The sequence below is a fragment of the Pecten maximus genome, chromosome 6 (genome assembly GCF_902652985.1).
Source record: "Pecten maximus chromosome 6, xPecMax1.1, whole genome shotgun sequence".
Classification (NCBI taxonomy): domain Eukaryota; kingdom Metazoa; phylum Mollusca; class Bivalvia; order Pectinida; family Pectinidae; genus Pecten; species Pecten maximus.
Genome location: NC_047020.1, coordinates 624,455 through 642,558, shown reverse-complemented (window position 1 = coordinate 642,558; position 18,104 = coordinate 624,455). Strand labels below are relative to the sequence as shown.

The 18,104-nt window shown below is 41.5% G+C and overlaps 1 protein-coding gene across 1 annotated transcript in view; it reads right to left on the bottom strand.

Annotated features, from left to right (window-relative positions):
• Positions 1 to 694: 694 nt before the first annotated feature.
• Positions 695 to 18,104, bottom strand: part of LOC117329932 (sodium-dependent proline transporter-like) — a 75,011-nt gene continuing 57,601 nt past the window's right edge. The window contains exons 21-23 of the mRNA XM_033888164.1: positions 2,679 to 2,779; positions 1,602 to 1,754; positions 695 to 935 (exon numbers count right to left, since the gene is read on the bottom strand). Of these exons, the coding sequence (XP_033744055.1) occupies positions 720 to 935; positions 1,602 to 1,754; positions 2,679 to 2,779 (470 nt within the window). The 3' untranslated portion in view covers positions 695 to 719. The remainder of the gene's footprint in view (positions 936 to 1,601; positions 1,755 to 2,678; positions 2,780 to 18,104) is intronic.

The window sequence follows — 18,104 nt, the reverse complement described above, 5'->3', positions numbered from 1 at the left end:
GTAACTATACAGGTGTGTATTGTTGTCGTGGTAACTATACAGGTGTGTATTGTTGTCGTGGTAACTATACTGGTGTGTATTGTTGTCGTGGTAACTATACAGGTGTGTATTGTTGTCGTGGTAACTATACTGGTGTGTATTGTTGTCGTGGTAACTATACTGGTGTGTATTGTTGTCGTGGTAACTATACAGGTGTGTATTGTTGTCGTGGTAACTATACAGGTGTGTATTGTTGTCGTGGTAACTATACTGGTGTGTATTGTCGTTGTCGTGGTAACTATACAGGTGTGTATTGTCGTTGTCGTGGTAACTATACAGGTGTGTATTGTTGTCGTGGTAACTATACTGGTGTGTATTGTTGTGTTGGTAACTATACAGGTGTGTATTGTCGTTGTGTTGGTAACTATACTGGTGTGTATTGTCGTTGTCGTGGTAACTATACAGGTGTGTATTGTTGTCGTGGTAACTATACAGGTGTGTATTGTTGTCGTGGTAACTATACAGGTGTGTATTGTTGTGTTGGTAACTATACATGTGTGTATTGTCGTTGTCGTGGTAACTATACAGGTGTGTATTGTTGTCGTGGTAACTATACAGGTGTGTATTGTTGTCGTGGTAACTATACAGGTGTGTATTGTTGTCGTGGTAACTATACAGGTGTATCATTACACAATAATTGTCTCTGTTGAGTAGGTGTCTGACAATGTTTTAAATATGATTTACATTTTTTCATCCATTGTGATCTCCGTCATTTCTACACTAGGTTGACCGTTCTTTTCCTTCATCGACGGATGTTCATTCGATAGATATCCGTTATTATCGGCACCATGGAACTCCTCGTTAGCTCGCTTATACGCTTCCGAATATTTGCCTGTCCTGTTTTCTTCCTCTGCTGGTCCCCACGAATCTAACGGTGTGGTCGCTTCTTTAAAACCCTACAACAGTGATCAAACAATCACAAACACTGCGGCATTTATTTACTGTTTCAGCTACACGGCATGTTACTTAATAACATATAGGACAACAAGGACACAAACCTGTTAACACAAGGACACAAACCTGTTAACACATGGACACAGACTTGTTAACACAAATACACAAACCTGTTAACACAAAGACACAAACCTGTTAACACATGGACACAAACCTGTTAACACAAGGACACAAACCTGTTAACACAAATACACAAACCTGTTAACACGAGGACACAAACCTGTTAACACAAGGACACAAACTTGTTAACACAAGGACACAAACCTGTTAACACAAAGACACAAACCTGTTAACACAAATACACAAACCTGTTAACACAAATACACAAACCTGATAACACAAGGACACAAACTTGTTAACATAAAAGCACAAAAATACAATGTAGAATACTTTATCACACAAATCATCAACACAAAGTCAATACGATAATAAAGCATACCTGACTGAACAGACAACTCAATAGAAAAACGTCATTTACGCCGACAAATGATTAGACGTAAACCACATGACCAGAATGAGTTAGCTGGTACTACCATTGTCTGTCGTATTGTGTTGACTTGTAACTGTACTATTTTAGATACTGTTGTTATGCCAACGATAACACTTACCCCATATCTAACTAGCTGTATGCCCGCCACAAAGATGATTAATAAGACCGGAAGTGCCACCATAACCCAGCCGATTCCTTGTGCCCAATCCTCGAACACGTAATCACCATAAGCTGATGGCACGAACTTCACAACGGAGGCCACGATGATTGCCTAGAAAAAGATAAAATCATGATGAAATAAAAATAATAAATGGAATGACTATGAAAATAATCTGAATTGATATCGACAATGGTTTTACTACAGGTTTTGATGTTCACTTTCTGTACACCATGTCAGAAGTCGGTAGACGTATTGTTCACTTTCTGTACACCATGTCAGAAGTCGGTAAACTTATTGTTCACTTTCTGTACACCATGTCGGAAGTCGGTAGACTTATTGTTCACTTTCTGTACACCATGTCAGAAGTCGGTAGACTTATTGTTCACTTTCCGTACACCATGTCAGAAGTCGGTAGACTTATTGTTCACTTTCTATACACCATGTCAGAAGTAGGTAGACTTATTGTTCACTTTCTGTACACCATGTCAGAAGTCGGTAAACTTATTGTTCACTTTCTGTACACCATGTCAGAAGTCGGTAGACTTATTGTTCACTTTCTATACACCATGTCAGAAGTCGGTAGACTTATTGTTCACTTTCTGTACACCATTCGGAAGTCGGTAGACTTATTGTTCACTTTCTATACACCATGTGAGAAGTAGGTAGACTTATTGTTCACTTTCTGTACACTATGTCGGAAGTCGGTAGACTTATTGTTCACTCTGTACACCATATCAGAAGTCGGTAGACTTATTGTTCACTTTCTGTACACCATTCGGAAGTCGGTAGACTTATTGTTCACATTCTATACACCATGTCAGAAGTCGGTAGACGTATTGTTCACTTTCAGTACACTATGTCAGAAGTCGGTAGACTTATTGTTCACTTTCTGTACACCATGTCAGAAGTCGCTAGACTTATTGTTCACTTTCTGTACACCATGTCAGAAGTCGGTAGACTTATTGTTCACTTTCTGAACACCATGTCGGAAGTCGTTAAACTTATTGTTCACTCTGTCCATCATTACATACATACCAGGACTATTACGGGTGATACAACTGTCCATGTTGCTCTCCAAAAAATGTTTGGTCGGAATCCCAGCATCATTTCAACATCATCACAGAAATTAGTTAAGCCTGGGGAATACAAATATACAGTCCTATGAATGCCAAGTTTATTGTTTGAGACGCACGTTTAGAAAATAATCACCTATGATGTAATAACACGCATTATAATGCCCTTAGTACCACCGTATATAATTATATTATATATTAAAGCACAAAAATTAGTCAAAGGGAGGATGTAATCAAATTTAGATGTAAAATAATTGTAAATAATGGTTTTTTTGTTTTTATAAATATCGAAGTCCATCACATAAAAGATGATATCCGGCAACATGGCCTCATTTATTTTGACATAACGCGAAGGGCCTTTGTAGTATAGAGGACATCTCACCGACAAACAGTGATGGTATCATATAATACCCGAGTATAGAGACCGTATCATATAATACTCAAGTCTAGTGACAGTATCATATAATATTCAAGTCTAGAGACCGTATCATATAACACTCAAGTCTAGTGACCGTATCATATAATACTCAAGTCTAGTGACCGTATCATATAATACTCAAGTCTTCTGTGTTCTGGTATTGGTCAACTATCTACCACACAATTATACCACAGATTGGACAATGTGACGGGGTTAGTTTCTCTATAGTGTTCTAATATTGGTCATCTATCTACCACACAATTATACCACAGATTGGACAATGTGACGGGGTTAGTTTCTCTATAGTGTTCTAGTATTGGTCAACTATCTACCACACAATTATACCATAGATTGGACAATGTGACGGGGTTAGTTTCTCTATAGTGTTCTAGTATCGGACAACTATCTACCACACAATTATACCACAGATTGGACAATGTGACGGGGTTAGTTTCTCCCTAGTGTTCTAGTATCGGTCAACTATCTACCACACAATTATACCACAGATTGGACAATGTGACGGGGCTAGTTTCTCCCTAGTGTTCTAGTATTAGTCAACTATCTACCACACAATTATACCATAGATTGGACAATGTGACGGGGTTAGTTTCTCTATAGTGTTCTAGTATCGGACAACTATCTACCACACAATTATACCACAGATTGGACAATGTGACGGGGTTAGTTTCTCCCTAGTGTTCTAGTATCGGTCAACTATCTACCACACAATTATACCACAGATTGGACAATGTGAAGGGGCTAGTTTCTCCCTAGTGTTCTAGTATTAGTCAACTATCTACCACACAATTATACCACAGATTGGACAATGTGACGGGGTTAGTTTCTCTATAGTGTTCTAGTATCGGTCAACTATCTACCACACAATTATATCACAGATTGGACAATGTGACTTAGTTTCTCTATAGTGTTCTACTATCGGTCAACTATCTACCACACAATTATACCACAGATTGGACAATGTGACGGGGTTATTTCTCCCTAATGTTCTAGTATTGGTCAACTATCTACCACACAATAATACCACAGATTGGACAATGTGACGGGGTTAGTTTCTCTATAGTGTTCTAGTATCGGACAACTATCTACCACACAATTATACCACAGATCGGACAAGGTGACGGGGTTAGTTTCTCCCTAGTGTTCTAGTATCGGTCAACTATCTACCACACAATTATACCACAGATTGGACAATATGACAGGGTTATTTCTCCCTAGTGTTCTAGTATTGGTCAACTATCTACCACACAATTATACCACAGATTGGACAATGTGACGGGGTTAGTTTCTCTATAGTGTTCTAGTATCGGACAACTATCTACCACACAATTATACCACAGATTGGACAATGTGACGGGGTTAGTTTCTCCCTAGTGTTCTAGTATCGGTCAACTATCTACCACACAATTATACCACAGATTGGACAATGTGATGGGGTTAATTTCTCCCTAATGTTCTAGTATTGGTCAACTATCTACCACACAATTATACCACAGATTGGACAATGTGACGGGGTTAGTTTCTCTATAGTGTTCTAGTATCGGTCAACTATCTACCACACAATTATACCACAGATTGGACAATGTGACGGGTTTAGTTCCTCCCTATTGTTCTGGTATTTGTCAACTATCTACCACACAATTATACCACAGATTGGACAATGTGACAGGGTTATTTCTCCCTAGTGTTCTAGTATTGGTCAACTATCTACACCACAATTATACCACAGATTGGACAATGTGACGGGGTTAGTTTCTCCCTAATGTTCTAGTATTGGTCAACTATCTACCACACAATTATACCACAGATTGGACAATGTGACGGGGTTAGTTTCTCTATAGTGTTCTAGTATCGGACAACTATCTACCACACAATTATACCACAGATTGGACAATGTGACGGGGTTAGTTTCTCCCTAGTGTTCTAGTATTGGTCAACTATCTACCACACAATTATACCACAGATTGGACAATGGTACGGGGTTATTTCTCCTTAGTGTTCTAGTATTGGTCAACTATCTACCACACAATTATACCACAGATTGGACAATGTGACGGGGTTATTTCTGCCTAGTGTTCTAGTATCGGTCAACTATCTACCACACAATTATACCACAGATTGGACAATGTGACGGGGTTAGTTTCTCCCTAGTGTTCTAGTATCGGTCAACTATCTACCACACACTTATACCACAGATTGGATAATGTGACGGGGTTAGTTTCTCTATAGTGTTCTAGTATTGGTCAACTATCTACCACACACTTATACCACAGATTGGACCATGTGACGGGGTTAGTTTCTCCCTAGTGTTCTAGTATCGGTCAACTATCTAACACACAATTATACCACAGATTGGACAATGTGACGGGGTTAGTTTCTCTATAGTGTTCTAGTATTGGTCAACTATCTACCACACAATTATACCACAGATTGGACAATGTGACGGGGTTAGTTTCTCTATAGTGTTCTAGTATTGGTCAACTATCTACCACACAATTATACCACAGATTGGACAATGTGACGGGGTTAGTTTCTCTATAGTGTTCTAGTATTGGTCAACTATCTACCACACAATTATACCACAGATTTGACAATGTGACGGGGTTAGTTTCTCTATAGTGTTCTAGTATTGGTCAACTATCTACCACACAATTATACCACAGATTGGACAATGTGACGGGGTTAGTTTCTCTATAGTGTTCTAGTATTGGTCAACTATCTACCACACAATTATACCACAGATTGGACAATGTGACAAGGGTTATTTTCTCCCTAGTGTTCTAGTATTGGTCAACTATCTACCACACAATTATACCACAGATTGGACAATGTGACGGGGTTAGTTTCTCCCTAGTGTTCTAGTATCGGTCAACTATCTACCACACAATTATACCACAGATTGGACAATATGACGGGGTTAGTTTCTCTATAGTGTTCTAGTATTGGTCAACTATCTACCACACACTTATACCACAGATTGGACAATGTGACGGGGTTATTTCTCTCTAATGTTCTGGTATTGGTCAACTATCTAACACACAATTATACCACAGATTGGACAATGTGACAGGATTAGTTTCTCCCCAGTGTTCTAGTATCGGTCAACTATCTACCACACAATTATACCACAGATTGGACAATATGACGGGGTTAGTTTCTCTATAGTGTTCTAGTATCGGTCAGCTATCTACCACACAATTATACCACAGATTGGATAATGTGACGGGGTTAGTTTCTCCCTAGTGTTCTAGTATCGGTCAACTATCTACCACACAATTATATCACAGATTGGACAATCTGACGAGGTTAGTTTCTCTATAGTGTTCTAGTATCGGTCAACTATATACCACACAATTATACCACAGATTGGAGAATGTGACGGAGTTAGTTTCTCTATAGTGTTTTAGTATCGGTCAACTATCTACCACACAATTATACCACAGATTGGACAATGTGACGGGGTTAGTTTCTCCCTAGTGTTCTAGTATTGGTCAACTATCTACCACACAATTATACCACAGATTGGACAGTGTGACGGGGTTAGTTTCTCCCTAGTGTTCTAGTATCGGTCAATTATCTACCACACAATTATACCACAGATTGGACAATGTGACGAGGTTAGTTTCTCCCTAGTGTTCTAGTATCGGTCAACTATCTACCACATAATTATACCACAGATTGGACAATGTGACGAGGTTAGTTTCTCCCTAGTGTTCTAGTATCGGTCAACTATCTACCACACAATTATACCACAGATTGGACAATGTGACAGGGTTAGTTTCTCCCTAGTGTTATAGTATTGGTCGACTATCTACCACACAATTATACCACAGATTGGACAATGTGACGGGGTTAGTTTCACTATAGTGTTCTAGTATCGGACAACTATCTACCACACAATTATACCACAGATTGGACATTGTGACGGGGTTAGTTTCTCTATAGTGTTCTAGTACCGGTCAACTATCTACCACACAATTATACCACAGATTGGACAATATGACGGGGTTAGTTTCTCCCTAATGTTCCAGTATTGGTCAACTATCTACCACACAATTATACCACAGATTGGACAATATGACGGGGTTAGTTTCTCCCTAGTGTTCTAGTATTGGTCAACTATCTACCACACAATTATACCACAGATTGGACAATGTGACGGGGTTAGTTTCTCCCTAGTGTTCTAGTATTGGTCAACTATCTACCACACAATTATACCACAGATTGGACAATGTGACGGGGTTAGTTTCTCCCTAGTGTTCTAGTATTGGTCAACTATCTACCACACAATTATACCACAGATTGGACAATGTGACGGGGTTATTTCTCCCATATGTTCTGGTATTGGTCAAATATCTACCACACAATTATACCACAGATTGGACAATGTGACGGGGGTTAGTTTCTCCCTAGTGTTCTAGTATCGGACATCTATCTACCACACAATTATACCACAGATTGGACAATGTGACGGGGTTAGTTTCTCTATAGTGTTCTAGTATCGGTCAACTATCTACCACACAATTATACCACAGATTGGACAATGTGACGGGGTTAGTTTCTCCCTAGTGTTCTAGTATTGGTCAACTATCTACCACACAATTATACCACAGATTGGACAATGTGACGGGGTTAGTTTCTCTATAGTGTTCTAGTATCGGTCAACTATCTACCACACAATTATACCACAGATTGGACAATGTGACGGGGTTAGTTTCTCCCTAGTGTTCTAGTATTGGTCAACTATCTACCACACAATTATACCACAGATTGGACAATGTGACGGGGTTAGTTTCTCCCTAGTGTTCTAGTATCGGACAACTATCTACCACACAATTATACCACAGATTGGACAATGTGACGGGGTTAGTTTCTCCCTAGTGTTCTAGTATTGGTCAAATATCTACCACACAATTATACCACAGATTGGACAATGTGACGGGGTTAGTTTCTCTATAGTGTTTTAGTATCGGTCAACTATCTACCACACAATTATACCACAGATTGGACAATGTGACGGGGTTAGTTTCTCCCTAGTGTTCTAGTATTGGTCAACTATCTACCACACAATTATACCACAGATTGGACAATGTGACGGGGTTAGTTTCTCCCTAGTGTTATAGTATTGGTCAACTATCTACCACACAATTATACCACAGATTGGACAATGTGACGGGGTTAGTTTCGCTATAGTGTTCTAGTATCGGACAACTATCTACCACACAATTATACCACAGATTGGACAATGTGACGGGGTTAGTTTCTCCCTAGTGTTCTAGTATCGGTCAATTATCTACCACACAATTATACCACAGATTGGACAATGTGACGAGGTTAGTTTCTCCCTAGTGTTCTAGTATCGGTCAACTATCTACCACACAATTATACCACAGATTGGACAATGTGACAGGGTTAGTTTCTCCCTAGTGTTATAGTATTGGTCGACTATCTACCACACAATTATACCACAGATTGGACAATGTGACGGGGTTAGTTTCGCTATAGTGTTCTAGTATCGGACAACTATCTACCACACAATTATACCACAGATTGGACAATGTGACGGGGTTAGTTTCTCTATAGTGTTCTAGTATCGGTCAACTATCTACCACACAATTATACCACAGATTGGACAATATGACGGGGTTAGTTTCTCCCTAATGTTCCAGTATTGGTCAACTATCTACCACACAATTATACCACAGATTGGACAATATGACGGGGTTAGTTTCTCCCTAGTGTTCTAATATTGGTCAACTATCTACCACACAATTATACCACAGATTGGACAATGCGACGGGGTTAGTTTCTCCCTAGTGTTCTAGTATTGGTCAACTATCTACCACACAATTATACCACAGATTGGACAATGTGACGGGGTTAGTTTCTCCCTAGTGTTCTAGTATTGGTCAACTATCTACCACACAATTATACCACAGATTGGACAATGTGACGGGGTTAGTTTCTCCCTAGTGTTCTAGTATTGGTCAACTATCTACCACACAATTATACCACAGATTGGACAATGTGACGGGGTTAGTTTCTCTATAGTGTTCTAGTATTGGTCAACTATCTACCACACAATTATACCACAGATTGGACAATGTGACGGGGTTAGTTTCTCCCTAGTGTTCTAGTATCGGTCAACTAGTCTACCACACAATTATACCACAGATTGGACAATGTGACGGGGTTAGTTTCTCTATAGTGTTCTAGTATCGGTCAACTATCTACCACACAATTATACCACAGATTGGACAATGTGACGGGGTTAGTTTCTCCCTAGTGTTCTAGTATTGGTCAACTATCTACCACACAATTATACCACAGATTGGAGAATGTGACGGGGTTAGTTTCTCTATAGTGTTCTAGTACCAGTCAACTATCTACCACACAATTATACCACAGATTGGACAATGTGACGGGGTTAGTTTCTCCCTAGTGTTCTAGTATTGGTCAACTATCTACCACACAATTATACCACAGATTGGACAATGTGACGAGGTTAGTTTCTCCCTAGTGTTCTAGTATCGGACAACTATCTACCACACAATTATACCACAGATTGGACAATGTGACGAGGTTAGTTTCTCCCTAGTGTTCTAGTATCGGACAACTATCTACCACACAATTATACCACAGATTGGACAATGTGACGGGGTTAGTTTCTCCCTAGTGTTCTAGTATTGGTCAACTATCTACCACACAATTATACCACAGATTGGACAATGTGACGGGGTTAGTTTCTCAATAGTGTTCTAGTATCGGTCAACTATCTACCACACAATTATACCAAAGATTGGACAATGTGACGGGGTTAGTTTCTCCCTAGTGTTCTAGTATTGGTCGACTATCTACCACACAATTATACCACAGATTGGACAATGTGACGGGGTTAGTTTCTCCCTAGTGTTCTAGTATTGGTCAACTATCTACCACACAATTATACCACAGATTGGACAATGTCACGGGGTTAGTTTCTCCCTAGTGTTCTAGTATTGGTCAACTATCTACCACACAATTATACCACAGATTGGACAATGTGACGGGGTTAGTTTCTCTATAGTGTTCTAGTATCGGTCAACTATCTACCACACAATTATACCACAGATTGGACAATGTGACGGGGTTAGTTTCTCCCTAGTGTTCTAGTATTGGTCAACTATCTACCACACAATTATACCACAGATTGGACAATGTGACGGGGTTAGTTTCTCTATAGTGTTCTAGTATTGGTCAACTATCTACCACACAATTATACCACAGATTGGACAATGTGACGGGGTTAGTTTCTCCCTAGTGTTCTAGTATTGGTCAACTATCTACCACACAATTATACCACAGATTGGAGAATGTGACGGGGTTAGTTTCTCTATAGTGTTCTAGTACCAGTCAACTATCTACCACACAATTATACCACAGATTGGACAATGTGACGGGGTTAGTTTCTCCCTAGTGTTCTAGTATTGGTCAACTATCTACCACACAATTATACCACAGATTGGACAATGTGACGAGGTTAGTTTCTCCCTAGTGTTCTAGTATCGGACAACTATCTACCACACAATTATACCACAGATTGGACAATGTGACGGGGTTAGTTTCTCCCTAGTGTTCTAGTATTGGTCAACTATCTACCACACAATTATACCACAGATTGGACAATGTGACGGGGTTAGTTTCTCAATAGTGTTCTAGTATCGGTCAACTATCTACCACACAATTATACCAAAGATTGGACAATGTGACGGGGTTAGTTTCTCCCTAGTGTTCTAGTATTGGTCAACTATCTACCACACAATTATACCACAGATTGGACAATGTGACGGGGTTAGTTTCTCCCTAGTGTTCTAGTATTGGTCAACTATCTACCACACAATTATACCACAGATTGGACAATGTGCACGGGGTTAGTTTCTCCCTAGTGTTCTAGTATTGGTCAACTATCTACCACACAATTATACCACAGATTGGACAATGTGACGGGGTTAGTTTCTCCCTAGTGTTCTAGTATTGGTCAACTATCTACCATACAATTATACCACAGATTGGACAATGTGACGGGGTTAGTTTCTCCCTAGTGTTCTAGTATTGGTCAACTATCTACCACACAATTATACCACAGATTGGACAATGTGACGGGGTTAGTTTCTCTATAGTGTTCTAGTATCGGTCAACTATCTACCACACAATTATACCACAGATTGGACAATGTGACGGGGTTAGTTTCTCCCTAGTGTTCTAGTATTGGTCAACTATCTACCACACAATTATACCACAGATTGGACAATGTGACGAGGTTAGTTTCTCCCTAGTGTTCTAGTACTGGTCAACTATCTACCACACAATTATACCACAGATTGGACAATGTGACGGGGTCAGTTTCTCCCTAGTGTTCTAGTATTGGTCAACTATCTACCACACAATTATACCACAGATTGGACAATGTGACGGGGTCAGTTTCTCCCTAGTGTTCTAGTATTGGTCAACTATCTACCACACAATTATACCACAGATTGGACAATGTGACGGGGTTAGTTTCTCCCGAGTGTTCTAGTATTGGTCAACTATCTACCACACAATTATACCACAGATTGGACAATGTGACGGGGTTAGTTTCTCCCTAGTGTTCTAGTATTGGTCAACTATCTACCACACAATTATACCACAGATTGGACAATGTGACGGGGTTAGTTTCTCCCTACGCCAGTATTAAGAAAACACAATAAGACAATCAGTCTCTGAACACACTTTATAGGCTCCACATGGTTACACGGAAGTCACAACCGAGCGCGATTCCCAAGGGGAGTAACTCTAGACTATTGATTACTAAAGGTCGCGCACCACCAATAAACCACAACCCAACATCCATACATATTGTATGGTGGCGCGGCCTCTCTTCTTCTTTCTGAAGAACAGACTAGTAACAGTACTAAAAGAAAACCCATGGAGTTACCCCGGAAACCCCATAATTATTGTTGTATAGTCTCTAACTGACCTTTAACTAATTACACACTTATAACTATAAAAGTCTCTGGTGCAATGTCTTTGCAAGTACTAAAACAAAATCATTACAAGTCGTATTGTTTGATATACAAAACAGTTTATAGTTTGCGGCACTAGGTAACCCATGTGTCATGTACTTGATTACGTAGTATCATAATCATCCAAATACTGTGGACGTCGGATAGTTCGTTTAGGCCTACTCGAGATACCAACTGGTGAAGGAGGAGCTGATATTGCTTCATTTGCGACATCCGGACAGGGTCTCTCTGGAGTGTCATTAACGGAACTTGGGTCATCCAAGTGGGGGTCAGACTCTGGTTGGCCAATGAGTATCGGCATATCATGATGAGGCACACTTAGGGGTACACCTTCTGTGTTTGCGGGCATAGACAGAATGTTTGGAATTTCAACGGGTGTGAAAGGAGGTCGCGGAGTTTGTGGAGTGTACTCCTCAGGATCACTGTCATTGTCTAGAACTTGATGAGGATGCTTCTTTTCAGGTATAGTGCTGGGGACACGGTAACACTCACTAATCTTAACCTTGTATGATGAAGCGCGTAGCTGTTTTCCTGAAAACTTCTTCACAAAACACCACTCTGAACCTTCATTGACAGACACAACAAGGTATCTGTCGCGAGCTTTTGCTTTGTCTTTGTCACTGTACAAGTAAACTAGATCACCCACATTGATGGTAGTGTGAGGAGGCAAAGTATTACCACGATGTTTCGCCTTGACGCTGTTAGGGTGATTCGATAAACGACGTTCGTGTTGTTCGATAATCAAGTCTCGGTCGGAGATGGGTAGTTGATCATGTGTGTACTGACTGCGTTGAGTCCACAACTCTCGAGCTGACAGACCTGATCCACGAATACGCGTATTGAGGCGAGCAACTGCAGTTGCTAAGCCAAGATCAGAAACAGGACCACCTCCAGGTTCCTGTCTTAACAGCTCATCTTCCAGCTCACCAATTGCTTTCTCCGCAACAGGGTTTTTATTAGCATTCTTAATCCGGCCAATTTCCAAAGAAATACGGAACCTGCGGAGAGACTCGTCATCGCGCAAAGACACAAATCCTGGGGCAGGGTCAACTCTGATAACTGCGTGAGGACCATCTAGAGGACGTAGTTCAAGAGCTAAACGTAAAAGTCCATCACGAAGTGTGTGACGTTTTTCATCCTCTACCAAGCATGCTGATGTGTAAGATGTAACAGTTTCACGGAGAAGGAGAATTAATTGACGACTACGCTTAAGAATATCTGCCGCAAAGGAGACACCAACTGCATCAGGAGGCTGTTCTGAGGACTGTTGTACTAAGGTCTGTGGCAGCTTCTTGAGCGATGCACACACATGGCACGAATCACAAACCTGACTAATGACAGAGTTCATGTCTAAACCATAGAAATGCCTTTTCGTGACAAGTTGCATTTGGTGTTTTGTTGGATGGTCCAACTTGATATGTAGGGCTGTAATGAGTCCATCTAGTACGGAGCGCGGAACAACTATGAGCTCCTTAGAGGGTTGTAGGGGATCACTACGATGAACAACCACTAAGCCATCCCTTGCAATTGAGGCAACTGACAAATAGCGCTTGACATCTTTAATGTTGGTTAGCTTTTTGGACGGTCGCGTACCTTGTTTCAGATGAGCGTGAGCCCGACGAAGATCTGGACAGTCTGACTGAATAGCCATCCATGCTGATCGAGTAGTGAAAGGAAGTGGCGACACATTATTTATGATATCCTGCACGCACACTGAACGGACCACAGAATCCTCTGTTGTCATGATGAAGTTGCAGATTTGACAATGAGGCTCTTCACATGTAGGAGCATTCCTGCTGGCAAAATCAGACGGTACATTAGCAGAACCGGATAGGTGACGTACACTGACTTGGTATCTGCTGACTGTTGTTAGGAAAGCTGTAACACGAGGGCTGGCCGAGAACTCACCGCGAGCTAGCTTATCAATAGCTTGAACGCATGGTTGACTGTCAGTCAGAATACATGCCTGATGTTTAGACTGTATGATAAATGGACTAAAATGTTTAACAGCTGCGGCAATGCACAAGGCCTCAACCTCACAAGGTAACCAGGTAACTTGATGTTTTCTCAGCTTGGCACTGAAAAACCCAGAAAGGTGAAGCCGGTTCCCACGCATGATGTACAGTGTAGCGCCAATACCATGTTTAGTCACAGAGCCGTCTGTAACGATCCAAAGTACATCGGAAGCAGTTGGTAAGGTAATTGACTTGTTCGTTGATAGGGATGCTTGAGCATGGGAGAATCGTTCTTCCAGTTGATCAGTCCAGTTAATTTTGTCCTTTGACTGTTGACCTGCAACTGCATTTTCTAGGGGTGCTAGGAGATGTGAGCAGTTTGGGATGACGCGGCCCAACATTTTGTAGGCTCCTAGGAAAGAACGGAGTCCAAAAACAGTATCTGGCCGCTTGCATGAGGCTAACACAGCAACTCTGTGAGGACTTGCTGATATCTGTCCCTGGGACCAAGTCCATCCAAGTATGTTTGTAGAACGAGGGCAAATGATAGTTTTTGATGGGGACAAGCGAAGGTTACAGCGTTGTAAAGATTCCAGAATACGCGACCAGTTTGCCAATAGCTCGGAAGGGGTAGTGCCACCACAATACAGGTCATCTGCTAACTTGGCCACTATGCCGTCCTGTAGGCAGTCACCGAGAACACGACACATCATTTCCTCCAAGGCTGTTTCAGATCCTGGCATTCCCATCGCGCAGCGCGTGTACACTCTAACCCCTCTGAATGGGGTAGCTACCCCACAATACTTCATAGATGATCTAGACAGTGGGATTTGATAGAAAGCACTTGTCAGGTCTGTTACAATTATATACCGCCATTGGGCAATCCTGCGTAAGGTGGAGTCCACGTCGGGCATCAAAGATGGTTGCGGTTTGCTGTAACGTCCAACGTCCTCAAAAGCTGTCACGAGTCGGAAGCCACCGTTAGGCTTTTTCACGAGGAATGAAGGGTTTGGATATTCTGCTGTGACACCGACATCTTCGGGTTTGCGGAATACACCTTGGTTCTCTAGCTCATCAAACTTTTGCTGTAAGGTGACTAGCTTATCACGTGAGTATTGTGGAATCCTGCCCTTTCTCTGTGGCGGTTGCACTGGACCCATGTTTATTTTGGCTTCAAACTGTCCTGCAGCACCATTATAACCTCTGATATCAGGGTTGAAAATATTGTCAAACTGGTTGATCTTGTCACGAAAGGCCTGTTTGATGTCCTCTGGTAATAAATTGTCAGGATCAAGCTTTACCAGGTCTGAATGGGGAGTGCGACATGTACTGGTCGTCTGGACGATAGGGATGGTTTTATCAGAGTCAGACATAGGCGTAGTCTCCATTGTACAATGACCGACTTGACAAAAATGTTCGTGTTTACGAAGTAGCTGTGGCTCCTGGGTATGGTTAGGAATGCGAATAGTGCCTCCAACAGCTTCCACGATGGTCGGACACGGCCAATCTGGTGATGAACTTTTGTGATTGGTGTGAGGCTCTAAGGTTAGTGTGCTCTCGGGGTCAAGGTTATCTGGGATTTTAACTTCCACATAGGAGCCAGGCCAAATGACTGTTGAAGTTGATCCGGCTCTCACAAGATGGGTTTGAGCCCTGCGAACATGGTTTTGAGCTGTATCTGGATGTGCGTTACCATAATGCACTGTACAATCATCGATCTTTATTTCTTGTTTAGCTGGTCGTATGGATATGTCGTTGACACTCATAAATGGGATTCCTGCGAGGATATCAACATCAATGTCGTCCACCACTAGAGCTTCCAAGTGAAGATCACAACCATTCCTTGTCAATGTGAGATGAGTTTCACCAACTATACGAAGTGGTGTGATGCCATCTGCCTGAAGTGCATTTTGGTTACTTTTTTTTATGAAAGCTCCTATTCGTTCGGCGACGGGAGTTTTTATCATACTGACTTCTGCACCGGTGTCCAAAGTAACTTGGATTGGAAAATGTTTGTGGAAGACCTTCATTTGAGGGGACTGCTTAGTGCTGACACGGCGGGTAGACGAAACTGCACGTTGGTTATGGGTTGGACCCACATTGCAATCAACGTCTGCATCAAACTCGGTGTACTCACTTACTTCAGTGTCATCAGCGGCATAATTGTCTGTACAGTAAGCTTGTCGGGCTTTTGTCATGAAGCGCCGGTCCTCTTCAGGTAGGTATTTACATCCGCTCAGGAAATGGTTAGTATTTGGCCGTCCGGCTTGTTTACACAAGGCACAAGTCTTGCTAAATCGCTTATGTTGGAATGACATCGGGCGTAAATCGTTGTTTGCTGGTATACTTCTACGAGGAGCAGTACGCAAAACCTTAGCCTCAGTAGAGGTGTGTATTTCATCTAAAAGGCTGTCGAGGGCCTGTGAGATTTCGGGCTTGAGGGATGCGAGTGTTTGAGAACGCAGAACAGTGCCATAACGCTGTTTCACCAATGATGGAAGGTCTTTATGAATTTCCCTCAGCCATGTCAGTACGATTAAATTTTCCAACGTTGGTGACATTTCTTCGTCAGCTCCTGGGATTTCACCATGGTGGCTTATATTTCCATCAATGCGCAATAAATTGTCCTCGATGAAACTGTTCAAACGTTGGAACAAGTCCTCAGCACGTTCTCCTGCCTCGAGATGGATGTTATTGAAGTCCAAAAAATGAGAGCCTGTGGACTGAAACCCATAGTGCATGCGAATTGCTTGCCATATATTTGTTAATGATGTGGCGGTTTTGACAATGGTGTTCCTCGAAATTATTGGGCAGAAGTTGGCGATTTGACCAAGCATAAGCTCGAGATGAGTTACTTTTTGAGCTGCTGTGCGCCGATTTGCCTCCGGAACAGGTTCGGCGTCGTCGACCATTCCTCGTAATGGGTTATCAGCAGTTTTCTTTAACCAAGTAAACCCGTCTACAAGGAATGCTGCAAAGTTCCTGTCTAGAGATAATGTGTATTGTAAGTTTTGTCGCCATGCTTCAAATGACGTGATCGTCTCTTGTTTGGTAAGTGACCACTGCTTTGGAGCTCTATTCATTGCCATGATGTTAAAATTATTGTACGTACGTGTGTTCAATGACGAATAACAGTTTCCGTACTAACTGTGATTATCTCGCTTCGCTTTGCGGGAGTGTCAATAATACTTTCCTCCATACACTTCGGAAGGTTTAGAGACGTAGATAGGTAATCGCCGCTGCCACCACGCCAGTATTAAGAAAACACAATAAGACAATCAGTCTCTGAACACACTTTATAGGCTCCACATGGTTACACGGAAGTCACAACCGAGCGCGATTCCCAAGGGGAGTAACTCTAGACTATTGATTACTAAAGGTCGCGCACCACCAATAAACCACAACCCAACATCCATACATATTGTATGGTGGCGCTAGTGTTCTAGTATTGGTCAACTATCTACCACACAATTATACCACAGATTGGACAATGTGACGGGGTTAGTTTCTCTCTAGTGTTCTAGTATTGGTCAACTATCTACCACACAATTATACCACAGATTGGACAATGTGACGGGGTTAGTTTCTCCCTAGTGTTCTAGTATTGGTCAACTATCTACCACACAATTATACCACAGATTGGACAATGTGACGGGGTTAGTTTCTCCCTAGTGTTCTAGTATTGGTCAACTATCTACCACACAATTATACCACAGATTGGACAATGTGACGGGGTTAGTTTCTCTATAGTGTTCTAGTATCGGTCAACTATCTACCACACAATTATACCACAGATTGGACAATGTGACGGGGTTAGTTTCTCTATAGTGTTCTAGTATCGGTCAACTATCTACCACACAATTATACCACAGATTGGACAATGTGACGGGGTTAGTTTCTCCCTAGTGTTCTAGTATTGGTCAACTATCTACCACACAATTATACCACAGATT